The following is a 22,787-nucleotide window of genomic DNA, read 5'->3' as shown; positions in this document are numbered from 1 at the left end:
TTCAATTTTCTTTCTTTAATAAAGTGTAATTAAAATAATGTACAGTATAATGTGAGGTAAATATAATAGCAATACTCAATTGTTACCTTTTATGGGTTCAAAATACAGTAAAATTCAACTGTTAGTAAATGATCAGCAAACCACTTGTACTTCTTTACATATTGTATTGTATGTGTATTGTTAAAGAGGGGTAGTTTGGGTCAAGCAAATCAAGGTTTATAGCATTTCTAATTAACACAATAACCTTCATTTATCTAATTGTTTCTCACATTGATAAACATCAGTTTGGCTAATTGTTTCTGTTTTTATGATGATTTTTCAGAAATCTGTTGTTGTTTTCTGTAACTTGCCAAGACGTCATTATCTCCTTATTTACTGGACTCCCAGGTATAGCGGAACAGACTGACTTCCAGAAACATTGATTCCACCTATCTCCCGAACACATCAAATGAGATTAGTGGGGAAGATGGCAGATGTGCCTTTGCTGATGACCCCAGCATGTGTCCTCTTTTAAACAACTGGTTATTGCTCTCAAATAACCATCTGCAGGATCATCACACAGCTAGTGATTGGCACCAGACTGGCGTGTTATTTAACAGCCCTGTGATTATTTGCTTGCAGTTTGACCGTCAACAGGGTTGTTACACTAGATGTCTTGCCATCATGATCCAGTTCAGTAATTAGTTTGATAGTATCAGCAGTATTATTAGTATTTCAGGGCTTTTACTTTTCTATTAGATAATTTTCTTCAACATGATGTTTTTGACATTCATGATATGAAGCTGCATAACTTGAAAAAAGATTTTGATTGTGGACCATTTTTTCAAACAATGAATTCAGTCTGTTAAAAATGATAAAAATACATATTAATTTCTTATTATACAGACTTAACAAGGTATAAAAAAATCCATCCATAAAATCCACAAGAAACACAACTGAGTAAAATGTAGAGAATCATTTCAACTCAAAAAGATCTCTGTCAATGACCCACTGATTAAATCAGTTCAAATGGAGGTAAAGCCTTTTAAAGTTCAGCCATTTCAGAGATCCCTCAGGGAGCCATGGATGAGCCCTTGACACTGGTGGTGGTGAAATAACAAAAAGACATGCAACAGGTAAGGTAGTTAAATACCCTTCAGCCAGGATGATCACTGGTTGACAGACAGGCTCATGAACTTAAACCACTGAGTTCAATGGATAATAACTGAGAGGCAGAGAACCGATGTGATTAGAAAATTAGAATGATAATTGTCTGGCTGCTTGAACTTGCACTAAAAGCTTCATTCGACATGCATTTTGCACATGTACACGCAAATGTTTCATCTGGTCTTAATGTGTTAATGGCTTTCACTCCAGGGGAACTCTGGGGGAAAAAAAATAAAAAAACGCCTTAAGAGCAGTTTGTCACTCTAGAGTAGAGGGAAATGTTGTTTAAAAAAACAGGAATACTGAAAATGTAATGCTTAATTTAATAAAATAAAAATGTCTTTCGCATTAAATATATAAGACATGAAACCAAGGACCACCCGGAAAAAAAATCCATATATGAGAACTGACATTTTTGACTAAATTTGTATATTTTCAGAGGTCAAAGTTGAAACTCCAATATTCCCATGCTATCACCCAATACAGTGAAATGTTGGAGACCCTCTAGTACATCCTGCCATGAGCCAAAGCCCTGTTTCCCACCCAAAACCACCCCGCCTAATGCTCCGCTGCACTTTTCTTTAGGTCCACATTCAGAGTCTACTGCCAGAAAGACTGGGCACTGCTCCAACTACCATTACCTGGGCAAGCAAGGAGCCTTGTTGGCCTTATTATGCTACTGTACTGTATGATTTATGACTCTGTCTATGTGCATCTGCTACATTAATAAACATTTGGGCACACACTCATAATTTAACCTACACGGTTTTGAATACGAGCTAAATCAAACCTTCAGTATCATGAGTATCACTGCTGAGGATCATATTGGTTTGGAGTACATAGTTTTGGTGATTGCCTTTTCAGGCCCAATGTGTTACTTATCGTATAGCAAGACCATTCATTTGTTCAAAGACAGGTGACCTTCAGCTTGTACTTAAGTGTGCCTGAAAAAAAGAATGAAAATGGGGGAAAGAACAAAAGAAAACAAAAAAAAACAGCCTTTATCTTTCTGTTTTATGATACACTGATTCAGAAGTTGTCATGGTAACAAAGCCCAGATGCAGACAATGAGACAAAGAGTCACTTTCTTAAGGCTGATTTATGGTAGGTCGCTCGACACTCTCAATAAAGGTCCCTCAACTGAAATTAAAGAGTTGCAAATTTCAATTTATGCTTCAGCAAAAGGTTTCAGTCGTCTCCATGGTAACCAGCCGCTATCCTCCAGCCAGCTTGTTTGATTATTATATGATCCAAAACCAGGACTAATTAAACAAGGACGTTACATTTTATCTAAAGTTACAGACTAAAATATCAATAAGGAAGTTCAGTGAAAACTACAATCTCCATGGTGACGTTAGTAACATTACCCAATCACATTGCGCAACAAAATATGACTTTGTCTGCGACATAACATAAGTCTCCAGGTGCACGACATGAAAGGAAAGTGTCAAGCAAGATTTCTTTTTGTTGAAAATACAGCATTTCTGTCGAGCTACACCTATCAAAAGTGTTGAGCGACCAACCATATATCAGCCTTCAGTTCTGTTTTAAGACCTGCCACAGCAGATATGTCTGAGCCAGGAGGAAACAGAAAAATCCTTGCTCCCCAGTTGAAACTGCTGTGAATTGGGACATCATTTTGTCTGCTATCACTGTTTCATTTTTTTGAGCAAACGTATCGAGGCAAGACAAAAAACGAGGAAAAGCAATGAGATGTCAAGTAATGCAAACCCAAGGGAATGAGTTAGACTTTCAATGAGACAGGGATAGTGTTACCAAAGAAGGGATGTTGACAGCTCGAATGATATAAACATTCACATAACATGCATCTGAATATGAGTTTCCGGCACATTTAAAGTGAGAATTGCCCACGGAGAACTAAATTTGTTAAAATGTTATTTAAAAATGTTGATTATACTGAAGTTATTTATTTTCCCTAATCAAGTTGATTATATGCAGATCCTTGATATCTCCCCTTCGGTATAGCCTACATGAGGCAGGCCAGATTCAAATTTGACATGATTAAACCAGCAGGGCACACTTTCAATCATTAATCAAGATGTCCTGACCATTGGGAATTGTCTCACTTCTAAATTTGTGTGCAAAAGTGGTACATTTACAATGGAAAACTATTTTGTGTTTTTGCCTGTCTTTCTATATTAGTCCCCCATCTTTCACCTCATTCATTGGTCAAAATATTCATATACAGTTATTCAATTCAAGCTCGCTGAGGACATCAGATAGATAGCAGATCATCTATCATCAGATAGCGTCAGATTGTTGAGTGAATATGACTGTTGGCAAATTGTCTTTTTTCAAAGTGCAGTTCTAATTGACATTTGTACAGTAATTCCACTCTTGTTTATTTTTCATCTAAGCTTCAACAAGCATGTGTTTTATGGGAGATATTCGTTTCTTTTGTATGCATGGTGAAGATGTATTCATACTGGATGCAGTGAGCTCAATGGGGCGTAAACTCACTATTTTTGGAATACTGCGCTTTTAGCTTCATTTCCTGCTGGTTACACTATTTTACTAATTCATGTGTCTTTCCCTTTCTCTGCTCTAATTGCCGCCTCTTTTTTCCCCCATTAATTATTTAAGAATGCTTTACTTTTTGATTTCTGATGTGATATTTGTGTGGTATATTTACCATTCAAGAGCCACTTTACTGCATCCCGTAGCAACATATGTTTACAGCACAACATGTAGCTGCAACAAAAAGGACAATATCACTCAACTTAATAATTCATATAGTTCTCCAAGGGCCAAGGGCAGACAATTACAGGCATGACCATATTTTTGAAAAGTAAAGTTTTATACAGTATTTTTGTTGAGGTCAAGCTGCTGTACAGTGTACCAATGAAAATGCATTTATGATATCTGGGCTTATAATTTATAATAATCAACATATTAAATTAAAACAATACTAAATTTGCTGGCTTGAGAGCTAATGCAGTATACTAGTATTTGTCCTGTCATGGCCAAATGTTTTTAATGGTAAATTAAAAATGAACAAAACAGCTTAAAGTATTTATGTTACTACTTGTCTACTAGATGTTAATAGTTTTCTGTTTAGCTGAAGTATCATATATGGGTGTTTGTGATATGAATTGTAAAATATCTGTTGGTTTAATTAGGCACAAAGAGATTATATGATTCCTCTGGCCAACAGGAATTTAGTTTCTAACCATATTTAATCCAAATATGATGGGTAATAAATATTGATCTGTGCATAAAATTGCTATAAATGTGGTATATTTTGCTGTACATGTAACAGTCAATGTCCCCCAAACAATGGGCATGCTAAAGGCGTCAAACTAAAGCATCTACTACTGTATGTCTGGGTTTGAGTCCAGACTAGAAATTTTGTCACATGTTGCCCCCACCCAACTTTTCTGGTCTATCTTTGAACTGTGTAATGAAGGAAAAAGCCAACAAAACAATTCTGAAGATTCCATCTTCAAGGGTTCTATGAGTTTATTATTATTTTTTTAAACCAACAATACAGTGAATTCCATGAAGACACTGTTGGTAGTTACTTGATTGTTCAGTTGGCTCCTCAATTTTTTTCCCCCCACAGTCATAATTGCTATCCAGTTATGATGGCCTTTTTTCTGATTGAACATAATTACACATGGTTGCATAATCCAAATAATTTTCAGGCTGTATTTGGTCTGATTACCTGTTTAGTAATTAATCATCATGTTTATTTTTCACATTTTGTGGTTAAAAAGAAAATTTAGAAAAATACTGTTTTTATTGAGGAAAATACCGGTTGTCTTTTCATCAATAAATGAATTAAAGATTGTTGTGTTCCCAAACAATGGGCTGTATATAGTGGACCACCTTTCACCAGCTGTTACAAAGAACAATATGCTGCTTTGAATTTTCAATCAAAACATGACTTTGTTAGTTTGATTAAAATTATTACCAACAATAAAAAAAAACATTTTAATCCTCTCAGTGAAACAGTTGTACAATTTCAGCTCAAAATTTCTGTCCCTGTGCCTGTTGCTGTGTTGAAGTGCTTAACCACAGATTTGCAGTTGTGTTTTCCTCTCATTGTGTCTCTTGACCCATGAGACTTATTGAAAGCACTTTTCATCATCCATGTGCTATTCATTTTTTCTTTAGTATTATATGAAACATTCAGCATAGTTTTGTAGATGGTATCCTGTAAAGAACAGATGTATTGAGGTCTCCTTGCTCAAGTGTCCTACTGTTTGTGTGTATAAAAGATTCAGCACTACCCTGTTTAGCTTACTATACAATATAAAAACAGAGTAAAAGCTTAGCCTTGAAATATTCAGCTTACTCCAGGAGGTCTGCCAGGTGGATGAATGGATGGATGAAAATATTATGACGCAGCCCAGTGTTTCCCCCTAGGTTGCCTGTCTTTGAGTTAGTGGGAAGGGGGACACTAAAATGAGAATAGCTGGTCCACCTTAAATGTCAGTGCTGGTCAGGTTAGGCAAACCCATTGTCCAGCAGGTGGGGAAACAGCATTTATTAACTGACACACTGTAGCCTGTACTGTACATTTACTGCTAGGCTGACAACTTACTACTAACCTTTTCCTCACATTCACTGTCACTTTCTGCTGCTTGCTTTACTCGCTCAATCACACGCTCGCTATGCACACACATTATGCACTGCCTTAAAGGAGCTACACTACTCTTATAACGGTACCTTTCACGTACAGTAGATGTACTTCGAAGAATGAGGAGAGGGAGGATTCTGGGATTTGATGCACTAGTCAGTGACTCAAAACAATACCATGATAACATAGGGTGTTATCATGCTCACACAGTGTTCCAGTGAAAATCATTAGTAGCCCATTGATATTAATGATCGTGTGAAATTTTAGCAGCGGAGCTCATAATTCATTCATATATTCATTCTGCAGCGGAGGTGCACCGCTGCAGAATGAATGAATAGCGGGGAAACACTGCAGCCATATGTCAGGGTTCATGTATATAAATTACTTTTTAGCTTTAGATGTTACAATACAATGTTGAGAGCAAAAGTTAAAAAAACTACAACTTCAATTTTATTATTTTCATATTGTTAGGCATATGATCACAGGTGTAAATTAGTCCACATGTCCACTTTTTTTAAAATTGTTGATAGATAAATAGTTTTAAAGTGAGTGTGCTAACCCTGTTATTTTCTGCTCCCACACACATCGGCCTTTTCAAAGTTGTGTAGTTGCCTTCCACTCTGTGACAATTGAGGGCCAAACCCTTACCCCGAGTAAGGCGCTCTTCATTAGGTTAATCACTCAGAGACTGGGTTATGACTAATTCCGCTCCTGGGCCAGTGTGGGCAGAGCTTTGTCAAACAGAGTAATAGTCACAACCAAACAGCCCTTGAACCCTGGAAAAGGGCCACCTTAGGCAATAAAGTGGTATGTTCAAGACTTTGCTCAACTTCCCTCTTAGACAATATACTTGTCATCAAATATTGGAAAGTCCTTGAAGGCACACATGACATAGGCTGATGTGACATGTACCCTGTCTCACTGGTTGATGCCCCAAAGTGGGGTCAAACTAATAACCTCACCCTCTCTGGGGCAAACATAATGGTGCCTCTGGTCCTGATTCACTGTCGAAATCAAACGCTACATTCAAATAGTATTACAGACTGAAAGCCTGGCCTAGAATGAAGGAAAAGAGGAAAAAAAAACTTAACTCTTTCCTCAGCCTGCAGGTAAGATTTGTCTAACTGCTCGGCACAAACATCCACAAACATCTGATCATAAAAACTATTTTTTCCAGACCATTTAAATATCTGAAAAAAACAAAAACCAAATTGCATATTTTTTAACATTGTAATTGTTTTAGAGTAAATATCAGCATTAAGAAAAAGCAAAGAGTAAATCCAACTTAACATCATGCTCAGATGAATTTACTCTTCAAGGAATTTTGAGATGCTTTAATATTTTGACATGCTGTATTGGAAGGCTTCAAAGTTCAGTGTCAGCAAATTTGCTGTGCTGAATTATTCTCGAACAAGACACTGAATCCCCATCACTAGACACGCTGCATATAAGCTGACTTTGCTCTGTGAATTTCCTGAAGAGGGATAGAGTGAGAAATTCTGATGGATATCAGTGAAATGGGGTTTTAGTTTTACAATATGGAATATACTGTATGTGAATAACATTTTTGAATGAATAATCTGCTAAGGAAAAAGTTATGATGAGGGGCTGTGATGAAAGACAAGGTTGTTTCTGGATGTAATAGGCATGTAATGGTGCCTGAAATTGTATAGACTTCAATTTTGTTACAGCAAAATGTGTGTTTTAACAAGTAACAAGTAATTGATAATGAGCTTCCAGAACAAAAAAAGTCTGAAACTCATTGAGAGAACTGATACTGATCAGTCACGTTTGTGAGCTTCTTGGAGGATGACTTCAGCCAATGCCAATTACCTAAAGAACCTCCCAGCCTTTGTCAACCAAGCATTTGCTACTCTTTCTACTCTGCCTATTCCCAACTCCCAGTGATAATTGCAACCTGACATCCTGCTTGAATAACAATCGAGTAAAGTCCTCAGGGAATGTTCTCAGTTTCCCTTTATGTTCTTTTCTTCTTTGCATCTTTCCATGTTGAGATCCTCAGTGTATTGGGCTTTGTTCTGTTCCTTTTTTCCGTCTTAAAGTTTTAATTTCTGATGTAGATTTCAACATAAGGATAGCCATTGCACAACAAGCATGAAACAAGCAACAAGGGATTTTTTTTCAAGCGGATCAACTTAACAGGGACATCCCAATGGTAGATTTTTCTCGCAGCATTTCCCTAAATTTTCAAATAATACAAACATATTTTTGTCCTATGGAAATGTTTTGCTTTTCCCCCAAAATATTCTTGTGATTATGACATCCAAATCTTACAGTTAGGACTTAGTGTTGCATAATAATGACTTGGGATCTCATACTACTTATCAAATTACTTACATATTTACTCATAAGAAAATTATTTTGTATTATGGAAAACAATTCCATTCATGATAAAAGAAACATTATGATAGTTGTTGCCATTTAATAAGACATGACCATGAGCTCACTAGCTGGTTTAATTGTCTTTTATTATTGTCTTGGTTTAAGGCATTTGACCATACATACGTAATTGAACAAGCGTTTTCTTTAAAATATGTCTTAATATGATAATAAGGTTTTTTTCTTTTTGACAATTTTTTGTCATTGTACTGTCCTCAAGAATCAAGAATGAAGTTGTTTCAGCAAATGCCCCAAAATTATGCGTATGTTTACAATCAAGTGACAAAGCCCTCGAGTGGCTCTAGTAATTATGACTCCTGTCCATTGGGAGCAAAGGAGGACGACAGGTGACATGATTATAGAACGACAAAGTCCGCGGAGGGAAGGAGATTGGGGTGGATGGATGGGCCGAACTTTACCACAGGAGAGCTCAACACACAGCAATTAAAGAAAATGTGCAAATAGACAAAACACAAGCAAATGAAGAAAACATCATCAGTTTGACAACACATGCACAGCATTTAGAAAAAAAAAACAAAAAACGCTGCAAATACAGAAAACACAACCAAATACAGAAATGTGCTACAAAAACAGAACACTGTTGTTTTGTAACTTATTTCCATTGTGTTCTGTGTCACCTGCAGCATTTCTGTATTTGGTTGCGTCAATGTCAATATACGATGATTGCGCTCTTAGAATTCATAACTATTCAAAACCCGCATGAAATAAGTTACATTAAGGCTATAAATTACACATGAATTGTTTTAGGCTTGTGTTATTCTACTTTTTGAGTAAATTTGCAAGAACACTTTTGAAACTGCATAATTGAAGGTCATGATTTTTTCAAGATCATTTACTATTGGGAATACTGCTGTTGCTCAGTGTGGGCCATCTCCTAGCAAAGATCAGGACAGAAAAAAGGTAACGAGTGAGTCGGATTGCTTGTCTTTTATGTTGAGCCATTATCAATTCTATATCTTCTGCATTTCTCTTCCCTTCTATTTCTACCTCCATTTATTTTTCTTTAGCCCCAAACTCTCTTTTGTATTACTACACACACTTTTCCTGCCAGCTGCAGATGAAAAGTAGGTTATGCTTGGTGGAGTCCTCTTTTACCTTGCATGTTATTAAGCATCATTTGACAGTCTGTCACCCTGCCCCAGGATTAGACTGGCTGAGGAGAGACCAAACACTGCACCTTTGCTCCGAACTACTACCCAACACTTGCGCGACTCGTCATGTATGCCACAGAGCCATATCTTAAGGCCGTTCCCCCTCAGAGTTATTGTTGAATGTTTAGTTGGTTTACAGCTTACACAACACTGAAATGCAACCTTTGTTTGGCTGGGCACTGTAGCTAAAAAAGCTTTTTATGGAACTGGTTTTGTTGAGTCTTAGGATGGAAATACTAAACTTGAATTGCTATTAGGTGAATTTCCCCCTGTGAATAGATGGAAAGGAGATATGATAAAACACTGTTTGCAGTAAATTACAAGGCACATGTTGTTGCTCTGCTTCATGAATTGGTGTCTCTATTCACTGACCCATGGGTATTCTTATGTCTCCAAATTGAACAAAACAAGATAAGGGAGCATTAAAATAAATGGCTTCATTACCACAGTATGCAGGTTATTTGATTAAACCTATAAGTCCAACTGTGCCCTCTATAATACTCTATCAGTTAGATTCATATGTAGAGAAGCATTTTGCCTCTAGGTGAGACTGGAATCAGAGTGAGAAAGAGATGATAGGAGCTAACATTTTATTATTATTTTATTATTATTATAAAGATATGCTATAATATACTTGTGTTTTGACCCCACTGAGTTATGTTTTAAACAGTATGCAGGGTTAACATAGAGGTAATGTGATGAAAATGGACATTTATTGTGCCATATGCCAATTTTAAATCAAATTGTGTTGTATAAATGTAGTTGTTTTACATCTCAATCGCCTCCTGGTGGCTGGCTGCAGTATAGGTCATAAGTCCTGCCCCTTCCATGTTAGCGGATGGGACATGAGCCAAACTAAAAAATCAAAGTACACATCAAACAAATATTTCCTAAATATGGTTTCTGTCATTTTAGGTAGTTCTTATCACACTGATGTTTGTGCAAGTGCTAATTTTTCTGATAAGGTTGTTTTTAATTAGTTATTTGACAATATGAAAAGGGGGCATCATGATTGACAGCTGTGACAGCCACTCTCAAACCTCCGTCAGGCAGCAGGATGGTTTAGGGGGCATGTTCGCGGGCCGTCATCCCGCCGCCCAACCCTACTGCGCAGACTCTGGCTCCAAATGACATCACAAAAGCAAGACTGCAGTTCCTGCAAAGGAGATATGTTGGCTTCACTTCTGCATAGCGGTAGGAAGTGGCGATGTGTCGTCCATATTTATATACTGTCAATGATATACAAGCAAATGTTACATCTGGTCTTGAATGTTAAAACAGCACTAATCCTAACTAATCTCCTCGTACACTTGCACAGTTTTTCAAGGTACTTCGGTGCAGGTTGGTTGTTCCAAGCATTTTGAAGAACTTGCCACAGTTCTTCTGTGGATTTAGATGTCTCAGTTGCTTCTGTCTCTTCATGTAATCCCAGACTGACTCCATGATGTTGAGATCAAGGCTCTGTGGAGGCCACACCATCTGCTGCAAGACTCCTTGTTCTTTTTGTTACTGAAGATAATTCTTTATGTCTGTGACTGTATGTGTGGAGTCATTGTCAAGCTGCAAAATAAATTTGGGACTGATCAGACGCCTCCCTGATGGTATTGCATAATGGATAAGAATCTCAACATCCAAAGTGTCTAAAACTTTTGCACAGTACTGTACATATATACACGTTTGGTTGGTTTTAATATTTCGTTTTAACACAATGTGTCTAGCAGAGGACAGAACATAATGTGTTTGTGTTACACATGTTTTGACATCTTTGTGTTAACCTTCTTGACACAGATCCTGTGTGAATATCATTAACATAGTGGTTATGTCAAAATGAACACAACAAGCACACACATTTATGTGCACTATGTAGAAGGGGGGACATGCCTGTGAAGAGAGACATGAATTTAGCAGAGCTAGAAAAGCTGTGGAGTTAACATTAAGGTCTCCTTCTTTTTTCCTTGCATCTGGTTACTATCTTAAACAGACAGCCCTGTAGTCAACAAGAAGTGAATGTTTTATACTCAAAGATATTTTGTATAGAGTATCACTTTATCCATTTACTGTCTCTAAGTCAAGCAACCCAGTGTTTGACCTTGTTCATGTAACCCTTGTTTTGCGTATCTTAGTCATGGTGGCTGATTGTTGTAACAGTTCAGTCTCATTCAGAGCTACAATTTGCATACATCTTAATAAATTTATTAACAAACTGTAGCAAATATTTGACTGCTGTTTGCTAACGTATGAAAACTCTGTGGAAGCATTTGATGTTCTTTAAGCAAATATAAATCTATTATGAATTTACAATATATGCACTTCTTAGACAGATGTTCACATTTGTCATTAGAATTTGTTGCAAGGGAGAAAAGTTATTTAGTTGTGGGCTTTTGACAAGAAGATGCTTTTCAGTTTGACTTCTATTTTCTCCTTGAAGGGATTTATTACAAAACACTTTATCCCTTTTGGGGGGAGAAATGCAGCTTAAAATTTCTCACTCAGTATTTCAAAGCTCTTTTGTTCACGAAGGTCTAAGATGGTTGCAAAGCGTAATGGTATTTGATACTATGTTTGATTTTTTTCAAGCATGTATTCATTTTGTTTAAATGTGTCTTAAAATAATGTGTTGTTTTTCCATATGCTGTAAATCTGCTTTTAGAATGAAACATTTCACTTTTAATTAGAGAGTGGAGAAAGAGGCACATTGTCCTATTTATTTGAAACACTGTACTTCCCTAATTAGTGTTTAACCATTTAATGAGTACAGTGTCTGATTAGCAGGGTTCTGGCATGTTTTGTTTGCTGTATATGGTCAGTTGATGATGCTGCTGTCTATCTACTTCAGAAATTGCTCTCTACAACCAAATGCCAAAGTCCTCTGTCACAAATTTACTTAAATTCGTCAACTATTACATCACTATTTATAAGTAATTCATGTTTACATGATGAAAACAAAATAAAGTACAAACTGTAGTCTTCATAATACATATTTAACCATAGCCTGTAATACTATTTGAATTTACAGCTTTTATTTTGCACAGGATACAGTTCCTCAGTCTTCCACTGGTCATTTCCACTGTTCAGCCTGTGATATTGTCCTGACCTGCTTTTCGTCTTTTTGCCTTACAGAACAAGATCATCCTGGACCCTTTGACATTCAGCGAGGCACGTTTCCGGCCCTCTCTTGAGGAGCGCTTGGAGAGCATCATCAGTGGTGCTGCACTAATGGCTGACTCTTCGTGCACACGTGACGACCGCCGAGAACGCATTGTGGCTGAGTGCAACGCTGTTCGACAGGCCCTCCAAGACTTGTTGAGCGAGTACATGAACAATGTGAGTTTCCTCTTTGATAATTTTTTACCCGTTACCTAGTTGCAACTGCACACATGCTGATGTGTGCATGCACCTACTTGAGCGCACACACACACAGACACACATGCTGCTCATTTCCTTTCACTTTTCTACTTAATCCTGACTACACTTTCTCAAGTGGGTAGCTTGGTGCCTTAAACCTGCATTCTTTCTAATGGTCAGCTACACTGATTGCAAAAAGAAGCCCAATTGTATAGAAGTCTGTCAGAAAATGACCCTACTTCTCACTTGATTTATTACTTCAGTAAACAGTTTCCTAATGAGTTTATGGTCTCAATCGCTAGTTTCAAGTCTTCTTCAATACAGCATGATGTTCATTTTGTAAATTATGGTCCCATTTAGAGTAAAATAATAAAGCAGAGTATACGTTAAGGTGTGGCTACTTTGTGATTGACAAGTTGCTGCCACTGCGACAACATTGTTTACATTACATATCGTAACCCCAGATTTGAATAGGAGTATAGGTGTAGCTATTTCATTGTGTTTTCAGTTCATGAAAGTTAATTGTAACATTCTGGTTGCCTAAAAAAGTCTTGTTCAGCGTTCAGCTGTATTAAAAGATCTTCTAAGGAGTTGGCTAATCAGTTTATCCTGTAAGTACATTTTGTTTTAAGCCTGTTTTTCGTTCGACAATACTAGCATTAGCATTAGCATTATCACAGTTAACCATAGACTGTAAATGCACCATGCTAACCAAGCTAGCTGCTAGCGGCTAGCAACTAGCGTTAGGGTCAGCTACACCCTCTCGTCCAAATATTGCCACTTCTGACTCCAAAAATCCAAAATGGCAACAGTCAAAATGCCAAACTTGAGGCTTCATTACGGGAGTCCACAAATCAATGGGTGACATCACAGTGGCTACGTCCATTATTTTTTTTCTTTTTTACAATCTATGGCCAACACATTTGCTGGTCACTTCTGTATTTTATCTTTTTCTCTCTTTTGTGGGATTGCAGAACTAAACACCTCTCCCTGCTATTTCAAGTAATATTTCCTCTTCTAATACTGTCACCTCCCATCAAACATTGAGTGTTACGCCGTGTCTACACAGGAAACGTAGCATGAGCAGCACATCAGCAGAGCAGCAGCTAGTCTGTCTGTGTGTCTACACAAAATGTGGCACAGTGTTTAGTGCCGCCTGCATGCTCTAGAGCCCAACGCTCAAAACCCAATACACAAGCACTTTTGCACAAGGGAACCCTGAACCGTTACAGGGCCTGTGTAGACAGCTGTATTGATTTAATAGAAGTGTATCTGTTCCAAAGGTGCAAAGGTGAGTGGAGATGAGACAGTGCAAGATGAGGTCTTGGTACTTTGGTGAAAATCACCTCTTCGATGTGCCGAGCGTAGATGTCCTAGGACCAGGTGTCTTTTCAGCTTGACATACTCTGTTGATAATTTCATGATCCCATCACTAAATGCAAAGCAACTACTTGACAGAAATTTAAAACTACAGTATAGAACAGTGCTGAATACATATAGTATATAATCACTGTTTGATGATTTTCATGTAAACATGAACATGAATTTAATAAAATGAAACATCACTTTAGCAAAGTAAACTAAAGGCAACCAAAAACAAAAACATCAAAGGAACTGACTGGACATGCAATAATGGTTGCTGTAAAGCAACATAAAAAAAGCATGACATTACACATGGAAAACATGACATAACATGACATGAAGGGACTTTCAATACCTCCACAAATGTAAATTCAAGTTAAAAGGGCACATAATGGGCCTCTGGCTACATATTTGTAATGTCATATGTTTGCATGTTGCAACTCTAAACAATAGTATTTTCTTACTTGGAGAAGCCAGTCTGGACATTTCCTCTTCATTTGGTGATCCATTTTTGTTATGCTCTTCTGTGATTCACATAGCTGTAAAAGAGGTAAGAAACTGGCCAAGACGACGACGATGATGATTAATCATCCCACACGTCTACTTCAACCGACCCTTTTGTGCGTACTCTAGTTGGGTATATATGAGCAAAAATACTAGGAACTTTTGGATACACAGTTATTGACCTGAAATGACTTTTCTTAATGCTGGTCTTTGTAATTTTGCCATTAAACTGGAGCCCATGAGATTTCTGAAACTTTCAATGTCAAATCTATTAAATGTCTGATCTTCTTTTATCATCTTAAAAGCAAGTTTGCTTTACGTTCAAGACTTATTCCTTCATTAGTCTGCAGAAACATGTGCAGACATTTTCATGGGTGGTTGTTCACTTCAGTGTCCATAGCATAAACATTATATGCTATGTGTAAATGTGCAAATAATAAAAATTCAAAATGTGTGTTAATGTAAGGTGCCATTAGATGTGGTGGGTTTACAGATGTGCAAATAATGAGATTTCATGTTAATGTAACGTGCAGTGTCCATGGGCGGGATAAGAGTCCGTGTCAGTGGGGATCCTGAGCCTTGTTGATGACGCCAGCTGCAGTCGGAAAGAAGCTGTCCTTGTGGTGTGAGGTTTTTGGTCATGATTACTGCAGCGTCTTGCCTCTGCTTCTCACAATTATTATTTTATAAACAAAATCATTCATCTCTGCTGTGTTGTCTTGGTGGCAAGAGTCTCATTGAAAGACCAAAACCTCACAAAGATAAAAATGAACTACATCTATAGATACCACTACAGGTATTTTTCACTTTTTTGTAATTTGGAAAGCTGACCTTTTAATTGTGGTTATAATTATAGTAACATTATCTTTATCTAGGCATTTATTTCTATAATCACTTAATGAGACAGCCCAATAGAAGACAGTTTTTTGCAGGATTGGTAGAATCTGCCTAGAAAATCAATAAACAAACATAAAAGGGATTTTTGTTCAAAGCAGAGGCTGTTGCAACTTTGCGATGTACATAAAATGTAGATATAGCTCTTCCATCAAAGAATGTGCGGCCATCCTTACTATAACTCAGAGTATGGTGTTAAATCTACAGAGATTTTCTCCTTTTACTTATGAAAAAAAGTAAAATCATGTGCATTTATGAACACTCAGATGCCCTTTCCCCCTCTTAAGGCACAGCAGCTTTTTGCTAAAGTAATTGTGCCTTGGTTCATTAGACCCATGAGTTGTGTTTTAGAGGCTACAGCTGGGAGATTGTTGACAGCCCCTGGCTGTCCTAGCAAGGAACACAGAGTAAATCACAGAGACACAAAGAACAAAATGCTTCTACTTCTCAGCTCAGCATCCCCAGTGAGGGTAAATCAAAATCCAAGAGTGAATATGGAGGATATCATTACCAAGCCTGCTCATAAAGTATAATATTTAATAAATATTGCAAATGCTTAAAATAGCTGTAAATACATAAAAAACTGAAGCTTTGTTGAGTCTAATCCCTCTCTGAGAAACAAGAATTGCTACTGTTTATGACCTTAACTCTATGTTTTTACTTTAGCATAAGTTGTACAGTTTTAGACAGTGATACCTCGGATCACTACAGAGCACAACAGGAATGCTATATTTTCCTTTTCTTTTAAAGAAATGTATATTTATTTATTTAATTATTAAGGCATCTGCCCCTTAGACATTTTAGACATCCTCAAATAGTCTGTTTGTCAGAGATGACTTACAGTCACATGATATAATTCACTGTAGGCAGTACTTTGACCCTGGCTGAGATTTTACTTTATATAGTTTTACTGCAAGTCCGAAATATAAAAATTAGGTTCAAATGGCAATTGGCAGTGTTCAAGCGCCATGGGATCTGTGAATCATCTCATTACTGCAGTGCCACATACAGCATAACATTCAAACTTTGTGCTTGCAATTTACAGCTGTCAAATGTTAAACATTACCTAAAACTGACTGCTGTTAAAAATCACCCAGATAAGCATCTCTGGATAACGTTTGATCATAGCTGTCTACACTCATGCAAAAGATTAATAAGTGATAATACTAATTATAGTCTTAATAATAATTATGTGCACACCAGTGTTTCTCACAGGTTGAGAATGTACTTGTGGTGGTGGGTGGTGCAGCGTGTGATGGGTGGGTTCATTATCAGTGTGCATTATGAAATGATTATTGCACATCTTGGTTGAAAAAAAAAAAAGCAACCTGGGCAGGTCTTAATCTACCTGGGTGGGCTTCTCAAGTAGAGCCTATGTAAAGGAAATGCTGCACAATATGCATTCCATGCTCAGTTGCAGTGGATTGTGCAAAGATTGAAAGATATTTTAAGAGACATCTATTTGCTATCCACAGATGTTCATTTGTACTACTAAGAAATCTTAACAAGAATAAAGACACAGACTAAACTGGCAAGAGACTGATGGTGGTGGCCATGCTTTCTAACAGACCCAGGAAGACACATTGGCCAACAGAAAATAAATGAGTAAAGACCAAAATGTGAACAAGTTGACCTCTGTAATTTACCATTCACTGGTGCCCTTGGTCCACTGAGATGTAATATAAAACAAAACTGGCAGTTATAAATGGTGCTGCAGCTTTTTGATTTTAAAAAGTTAATTGCATAATTAATTCATTTGAAAGCAGTCTACAGTATTCTGCCTGTATTAGAATAACGAAATGAAATTGTAATTTACTGACCAATATCACTGGTTAAGTTAACCCTAACGGGTTAAGTTGGTGTGTTTGCTCTGGAGTAAAGGGGGTGGATTGCTCTGCTGTGTTGTTATAAATGTTATGTTTCCAGCAGTGGAGAGCAGCCTCTCTGCTGCACCATTAGCCCCGGGACAGCCATCGTTGTACAAGATGCTGAACGGGTGCAGGGTTTTTGAAGTGAAACAGACTGTGCACAAAGTTGTTTTTCTTTGCACCAGAATTGGTTTAAGTTGTTTAATGCTGCAGTGCGCGTTGGTCAGCCGGTTTATTTTGTTAGTGCTGGAGATCGCTCCTCCGCTCCGCTGATGTTGATCTCTGGTTGATGGCATAGAAACTATTCACAATATGTTTGTCTCACTACTAGGTGAACTACAAAATATCTCTAGCATGTGCCTACTGTAGACTGTCTTGGTGCTGCACTGCCCTTGCAGTTGAGTTCTGCCGTTTTCGTTCCGTCAACATAACATTATTAACTAACATTTAGAAAATCAATTTTTGGCATTTGTGATTCAATTCGGAATCGTAGAAGATAAGAATCACAATCCTTAAGTGAATCAATTTTTTTACCCACCCTTAATAGTTTCCCACTCAATCTGCAGTGTAATTAAAAACATTATTTACCACCGTAACAGTCCAATTCTGAGACATAATCCCCTAGCTGAATGTTACCAGCCGCCACTTTGACAAGGTCGCTCGTGGCTGTACAGTGAAAGTCCTTTCGTCCAAAGTTTACTGTAGTAATGTAAACATCCAGTTGCCTTTATGTTTCTTCCGACTTCTTCATTCAGTCACACACCCCTGCCCCCTACCAACACACAAATTTTTATAGGAAGCTTGAACCACAGCACAAGGTTAATCAATGTGGTAGCTGGCAATAAATTAGGTTCAAGTGACAGGAGAATGTCCATACCTGTCTCAGCTGCTGGTGATCTGTGATTGGTGACAGCAGGCCCGGCTCCCTGGCTGGTGCTGAATCATCAGGAGCAGCTGATTTAGTTACGGCAGCTACGACAGGGCCAATCTATCAATTGATCTGGAGAGTAATGCATTACCAGCTTGGGTCAAGGGAGCCTGGGCAGAATATAGCCATAGCCAGAAGCCACGGCAGGTGAAAAGGGGCAACTCGGCAGGACTGCGAGCAGCATAGAGAAGGATTTAGGGAGTGTGATAGCAAGCGCACTAATCTCACTGTTAGCTAGATGTGACACATAAAACTGAACAGGGGTTGTGAGGTAGGATGATCATTAGGGAGAGACTGATGGCCTTCTTGCTCACACAGCTCATCTGGGAGTTGCCACGTAGAACGCTCAATCAACAATTGGGGTGACTGATCACATACTGTAAAATGTGTGTGTTTCTCTGTGCTTGTGCTGTCGCCATGAAATCATATCTTCTCCTTTCTTGTCATGCCATTGTCTTAAGTGTGAGAATGAGAGTGTTGGGACAAAGAATGAAAGGGAGACATAGTGAGACCAGACAAAGCTGCTGAACACTGAACATTGACAGGTGCAGGGAAGGGAAGGTGTGAGCAGTGATCAATAGTGAGCTCCTGGGCTGATGGCCATTATATACTTAAAAAGAAGTGTTGTTTGGACAATCTGGAAGCAGTGAAAAGTCCCTTTCCAACCGTTGGATATGGTTAGGTGTCATTAATTTATTCATCTGTTTATTTATTTATTTATTTATTACTTAACAAAACTGACAATCTAACAACTGTGACCGCTTTACTACTTTTGCCACTGTTTGTTTTTGGTGATGAATCGCACATAAAAAAGTTTTGGAGAGGAAAAAATAATGATGAACCCCTAAAAGTTTTCTTAATTGGGTTTGGCATAAATTCTGCAAGATAAAGATAAATGGAGATTTTATCTTTTAAAAATAAAATCATGTCATGAATTGGGGCCTCTTCCCATCTGTGACCATTTTGTATAGTCTCAGACAGGAAGCATCAGTCTGGCCAGAGAAACCACACAGAGCCAACAGTTGCCCACACTGTCTCTTCTTATTGTCTAGAAACCTCCACAAAGGAATTTTGTCTAACACAACCTGACATTGCCAAGGCACTACCACAAAACACAGAACGGGCCTGCTATTGCTCGGCGGATTATTCTTCTGTTTACAGTGCAATGTGATCTCAGTGTCACTGAAGTCTGAATGTGAAGAACAGAGCGGAACAAAACAGACCTGATCAATAGAGAGAGCAAATGCCAGTAGATTGTTGGAAGTGGTACTTCATGAATGCAGATATCAAAAAACAGGTGCTCTTTGGATCCAAGGACATACAGTATCATGAGACCACAAAAAAGACAGAGAGATTAGTCTTGTACTTTGCTTTGTGATCAATAAGTCGTAACCAAAAAAATACTAAGTGTCTTCTTCTGGCCCTGAAGAAGACTGTGAGTTGACATGCGTAGGCGCTAAGCACATTTATTAAAGGCTTTTTAATTTTTGCAAAGCAGTGTATCCTGATATTTTTTGGTTATGACTTATTGATCACAAAGCAAAGTACAAATCTAACCTCTATCTCTCTCTTTTTTTTTTTTTGGTCTCAAGACCTGATCAATACATCTTCCGTCCCCTAGCTCCTCTGATGTGCTCCACTGTCTATCACCCTAAGCTGGCTGAAGGGCACAGCTGTAACAGATGCAAGAATGCTGAATTTACCTTGACAGGGTTTTCTAAGGCTAATTGGGTGTTAAGGGGTCATTAAGAATGATGGCACTGATAAGTTCTGTCACAGGGGACTAGGTATAGGGTCACAATATTCAATCCATGGCTTTTAACTTTGGGTCTTGGCTGTGGCTTGTGTCAATCTGAAAGTGATAAGTACAATAACAAAAGCATTTCAAGCTAGAATAACTGTACTAAAATAAACATTGCTTAACAGTAGTTTAATGGTATAATTGTGGCTAGAATGAGTTTATAGTTAGCATGGCATTAGCCTCAAATTACTAACATAAAAAGGTGTATAACCAATGTATAACTAAAACAACACTTGCAAGATATGGAGCACACATAACTGTGACACTTGGAGAATGTAGAGATAATGCTTGATCAAGTCAGTTGTCTAGTTTCTTTGCCACTGCGCCGTTCTGACAAAATGTTGGATGTAAACAGTGTCAGAGTGAACACTGTAGGGAACTGTGCCACTTTTCCATCTGTTTTTTTTTTTTCTCTCCACCAACCCTGCCCAGCTCATTACATGACCCGTCTGTTCTATTTTTTTTTTTTCATGTTCTCATTGGTTGCTGAAAATCCAGCAAATCCAGCGTCCATGTCTTGGATAAGGCTCTTGTCATTCCATAAAAATGAACACAGCCTCACCTCACCACACAAAGGCCTGAGGAGTTACAAGCTGACACACACAGTAAAAGAAGGGAAAGGGTGTGTTTCTTTCTCAAGTGCATTCATTTTATTCATGAGCATGTACTGAATACCTACAATTTTCTTGTTATTGTTGTGTTCCGCTTCATTTCCCAGCATTTATATCTCTTTTTATGATGGTATAACTGCACAGTAACTAAATGACTAAGAGGGTCTTTTCATCAGATGTGTGATGCAGGTATAGCAGAAAGAATATGTTGATTAACACCACACAATCAGGCAGCACACATTTTCCGTAAATAAGATGTCTCTGTATATCTTTTCGCTTGGCAATAGTTTGTAAAAGTTATAATTAGTCTCTTGAATTTTCATCCTGTTCGTTGCTTTTTTGTTTTTGACACATTGGTATTTGCAAGCTGAACCACATTTTCTTTGCATTGTTGTTCTAAACTCTATGCAGCAGTGCACATCCAGCAATTTAGTATGAAAGTTTGCAGCCATTATACAAATATGAAAGGAAATTCCAGCTAATAAAGTCTGATAGTAAATCAGACTGAATCTTTTTGTGCCAGCCTGGACTTCACTTTACAGTACTAATGGTATACATGATGAATCCTGTTATGAAACAAACATGTTTTCCAGGAGATATTCTATATATGCTTTTCTCAGTACCAAATTATTATTTTTAATTGATCCCAGTGTAAGACTAAAAATGGAATGATGAGTTACTTAATTTCTGTGATGTGAATTTTACAGACCTGGGGCACACAACAATTTGTACTTTTAACAAACTAGCCAGTACACAAATGTACAATTATATCTCGATCTTTCTGCTGGAGTTTAAAGATTAATGATATAATCAAATTATAGTCAAAAAAGCTGTTATTACAAACCTACATCACAGCAGCACTGGTGGTATAACCAATACAAATAGCACACCAGTAGAGATGTGCATAATGAGCATCCACTTGTGCTGTGGCAGGAGAGAACCCACCAATACCCAGAGCTATATTGTTGACCTGCCATTATCTGTACGTGCACACTTTGGTGCCTGCCGTGTCTCTATGCTCTCCCTCTCTCTTTTTTGTGCTTGTTGCTTACTCTCCTCTCTCTCTCTCTCTCTCTCTTTCTCTCTCTCTCTCTCTCTGTCTATCTGTCACACACCTCTCCTCCTTTTTATTTCCAGTCAGGTAGTTGGTTACATGAGTGTTGTTTAAATGCAAATAACATTGAACGAAATTCCCATCAATAATTTCTGTTTCCCTTCATTTGACATCATTGGCGCTAGTGCTCACTGGTTTCTGTGTTATTCTAAGAGAAGCACATTGTTTCCTTGTGACAGCCAGCCACATGATAGTAATTTGGCCCCTGCTTTAATACAAGTTAATCAAAATCTTCCTTTAATGATCAGTGTAAATTTGCAGTACCTCCTCACTCTTTTTTGTTATCCCCTTGCTTATTCCTCTCTTTTTCCAAGTGTCCTCACATCATGGTCCCTCCAGACTCAGCACTTACACCCCGTTAAACGTCCCAGGCCCAGCAATAAATCATTGGTTCCCCACAGCGTCCCGTGCCCTCCCTCCCATCTGTCAACACCTAATGCACCACACGACAAGCTGCAATCCACTGTGCACCAACAAACCACTCACTTTGAACAACTTAGCTTTCTCAGCCATTGAAGGCTGGCTCAGAGACATAGCCTCTGAAGGGGATTGACCAGAAGGCCCAGGTAAAAACTGTAAGTCTATTTAAGGCCCTTGGGAGGCTCAGAGGACTCCTTTATTCCCACCACTTTAGTCTGAGAGCGAGTTGGAGACAGCTGAAGCAACTGACCCACAGTGAATGTCCTCTGCTGAGATAGCAAGGCTACCTGCCTGTAGAAGGTCCAAAGCTCAAAGAGATTCCCTGCTGTTAAACAGTCACCAAACAGCCCATAATGTTTTGGATCCATTTATCTGTAACTTTGCCAAGACTCAGTTCCATTCATTTATGTATGTGGGATTGCATTATTTGTAAGTATTTTTTAATGTCTTTGAACAAAATAACAGTAGCATCTTTCTAATCGTGTAACAACACATCAACGTACAGCTCAAACTTACCACGAAGTTGAAGCAGCTCCTCTCTGACACAGTTATACCAAAGCCTGAACAGAAGCTACACAGATAGGACGTCTGTTATGTTAAATTACATTGCACTTTATCT

At 38.0% G+C, this 22,787-nt stretch overlaps 1 protein-coding gene across 8 annotated transcripts in view; it reads left to right on the top strand.

The window, feature by feature from the left end:
* The window catches only part of ctnna2 (catenin (cadherin-associated protein), alpha 2), a 338,033-nt gene that overhangs the window by 85,895 nt on the left and 229,351 nt on the right, over positions 1-22,787 (top strand). For 6 of the 8 annotated variants that reach the window (XM_042431131.1, XM_042431122.1, XM_042431154.1 and 3 more), the window contains one exon: positions 12,442-12,645. In XM_042431131.1, the coding sequence (XP_042287065.1) occupies positions 12,442-12,645 (204 nt within the window). Of the gene's footprint in view, positions 1-12,441; positions 12,646-14,567; positions 14,672-15,065; positions 15,202-22,787 lie in introns of those variants that run through there. The other 2 variants (XM_042431162.1, XM_042431177.1) reach the window with 2 other exon arrangements.

This window comes from Thunnus maccoyii, chromosome 2 (assembly GCF_910596095.1).
Source record: "Thunnus maccoyii chromosome 2, fThuMac1.1, whole genome shotgun sequence".
In the NCBI taxonomy this organism is placed as follows: domain Eukaryota; kingdom Metazoa; phylum Chordata; class Actinopteri; order Scombriformes; family Scombridae; genus Thunnus; species Thunnus maccoyii.
Note: the sequence above shows the minus strand (reverse complement) of the source record. Positions and strands in the feature narration are given on the sequence as shown.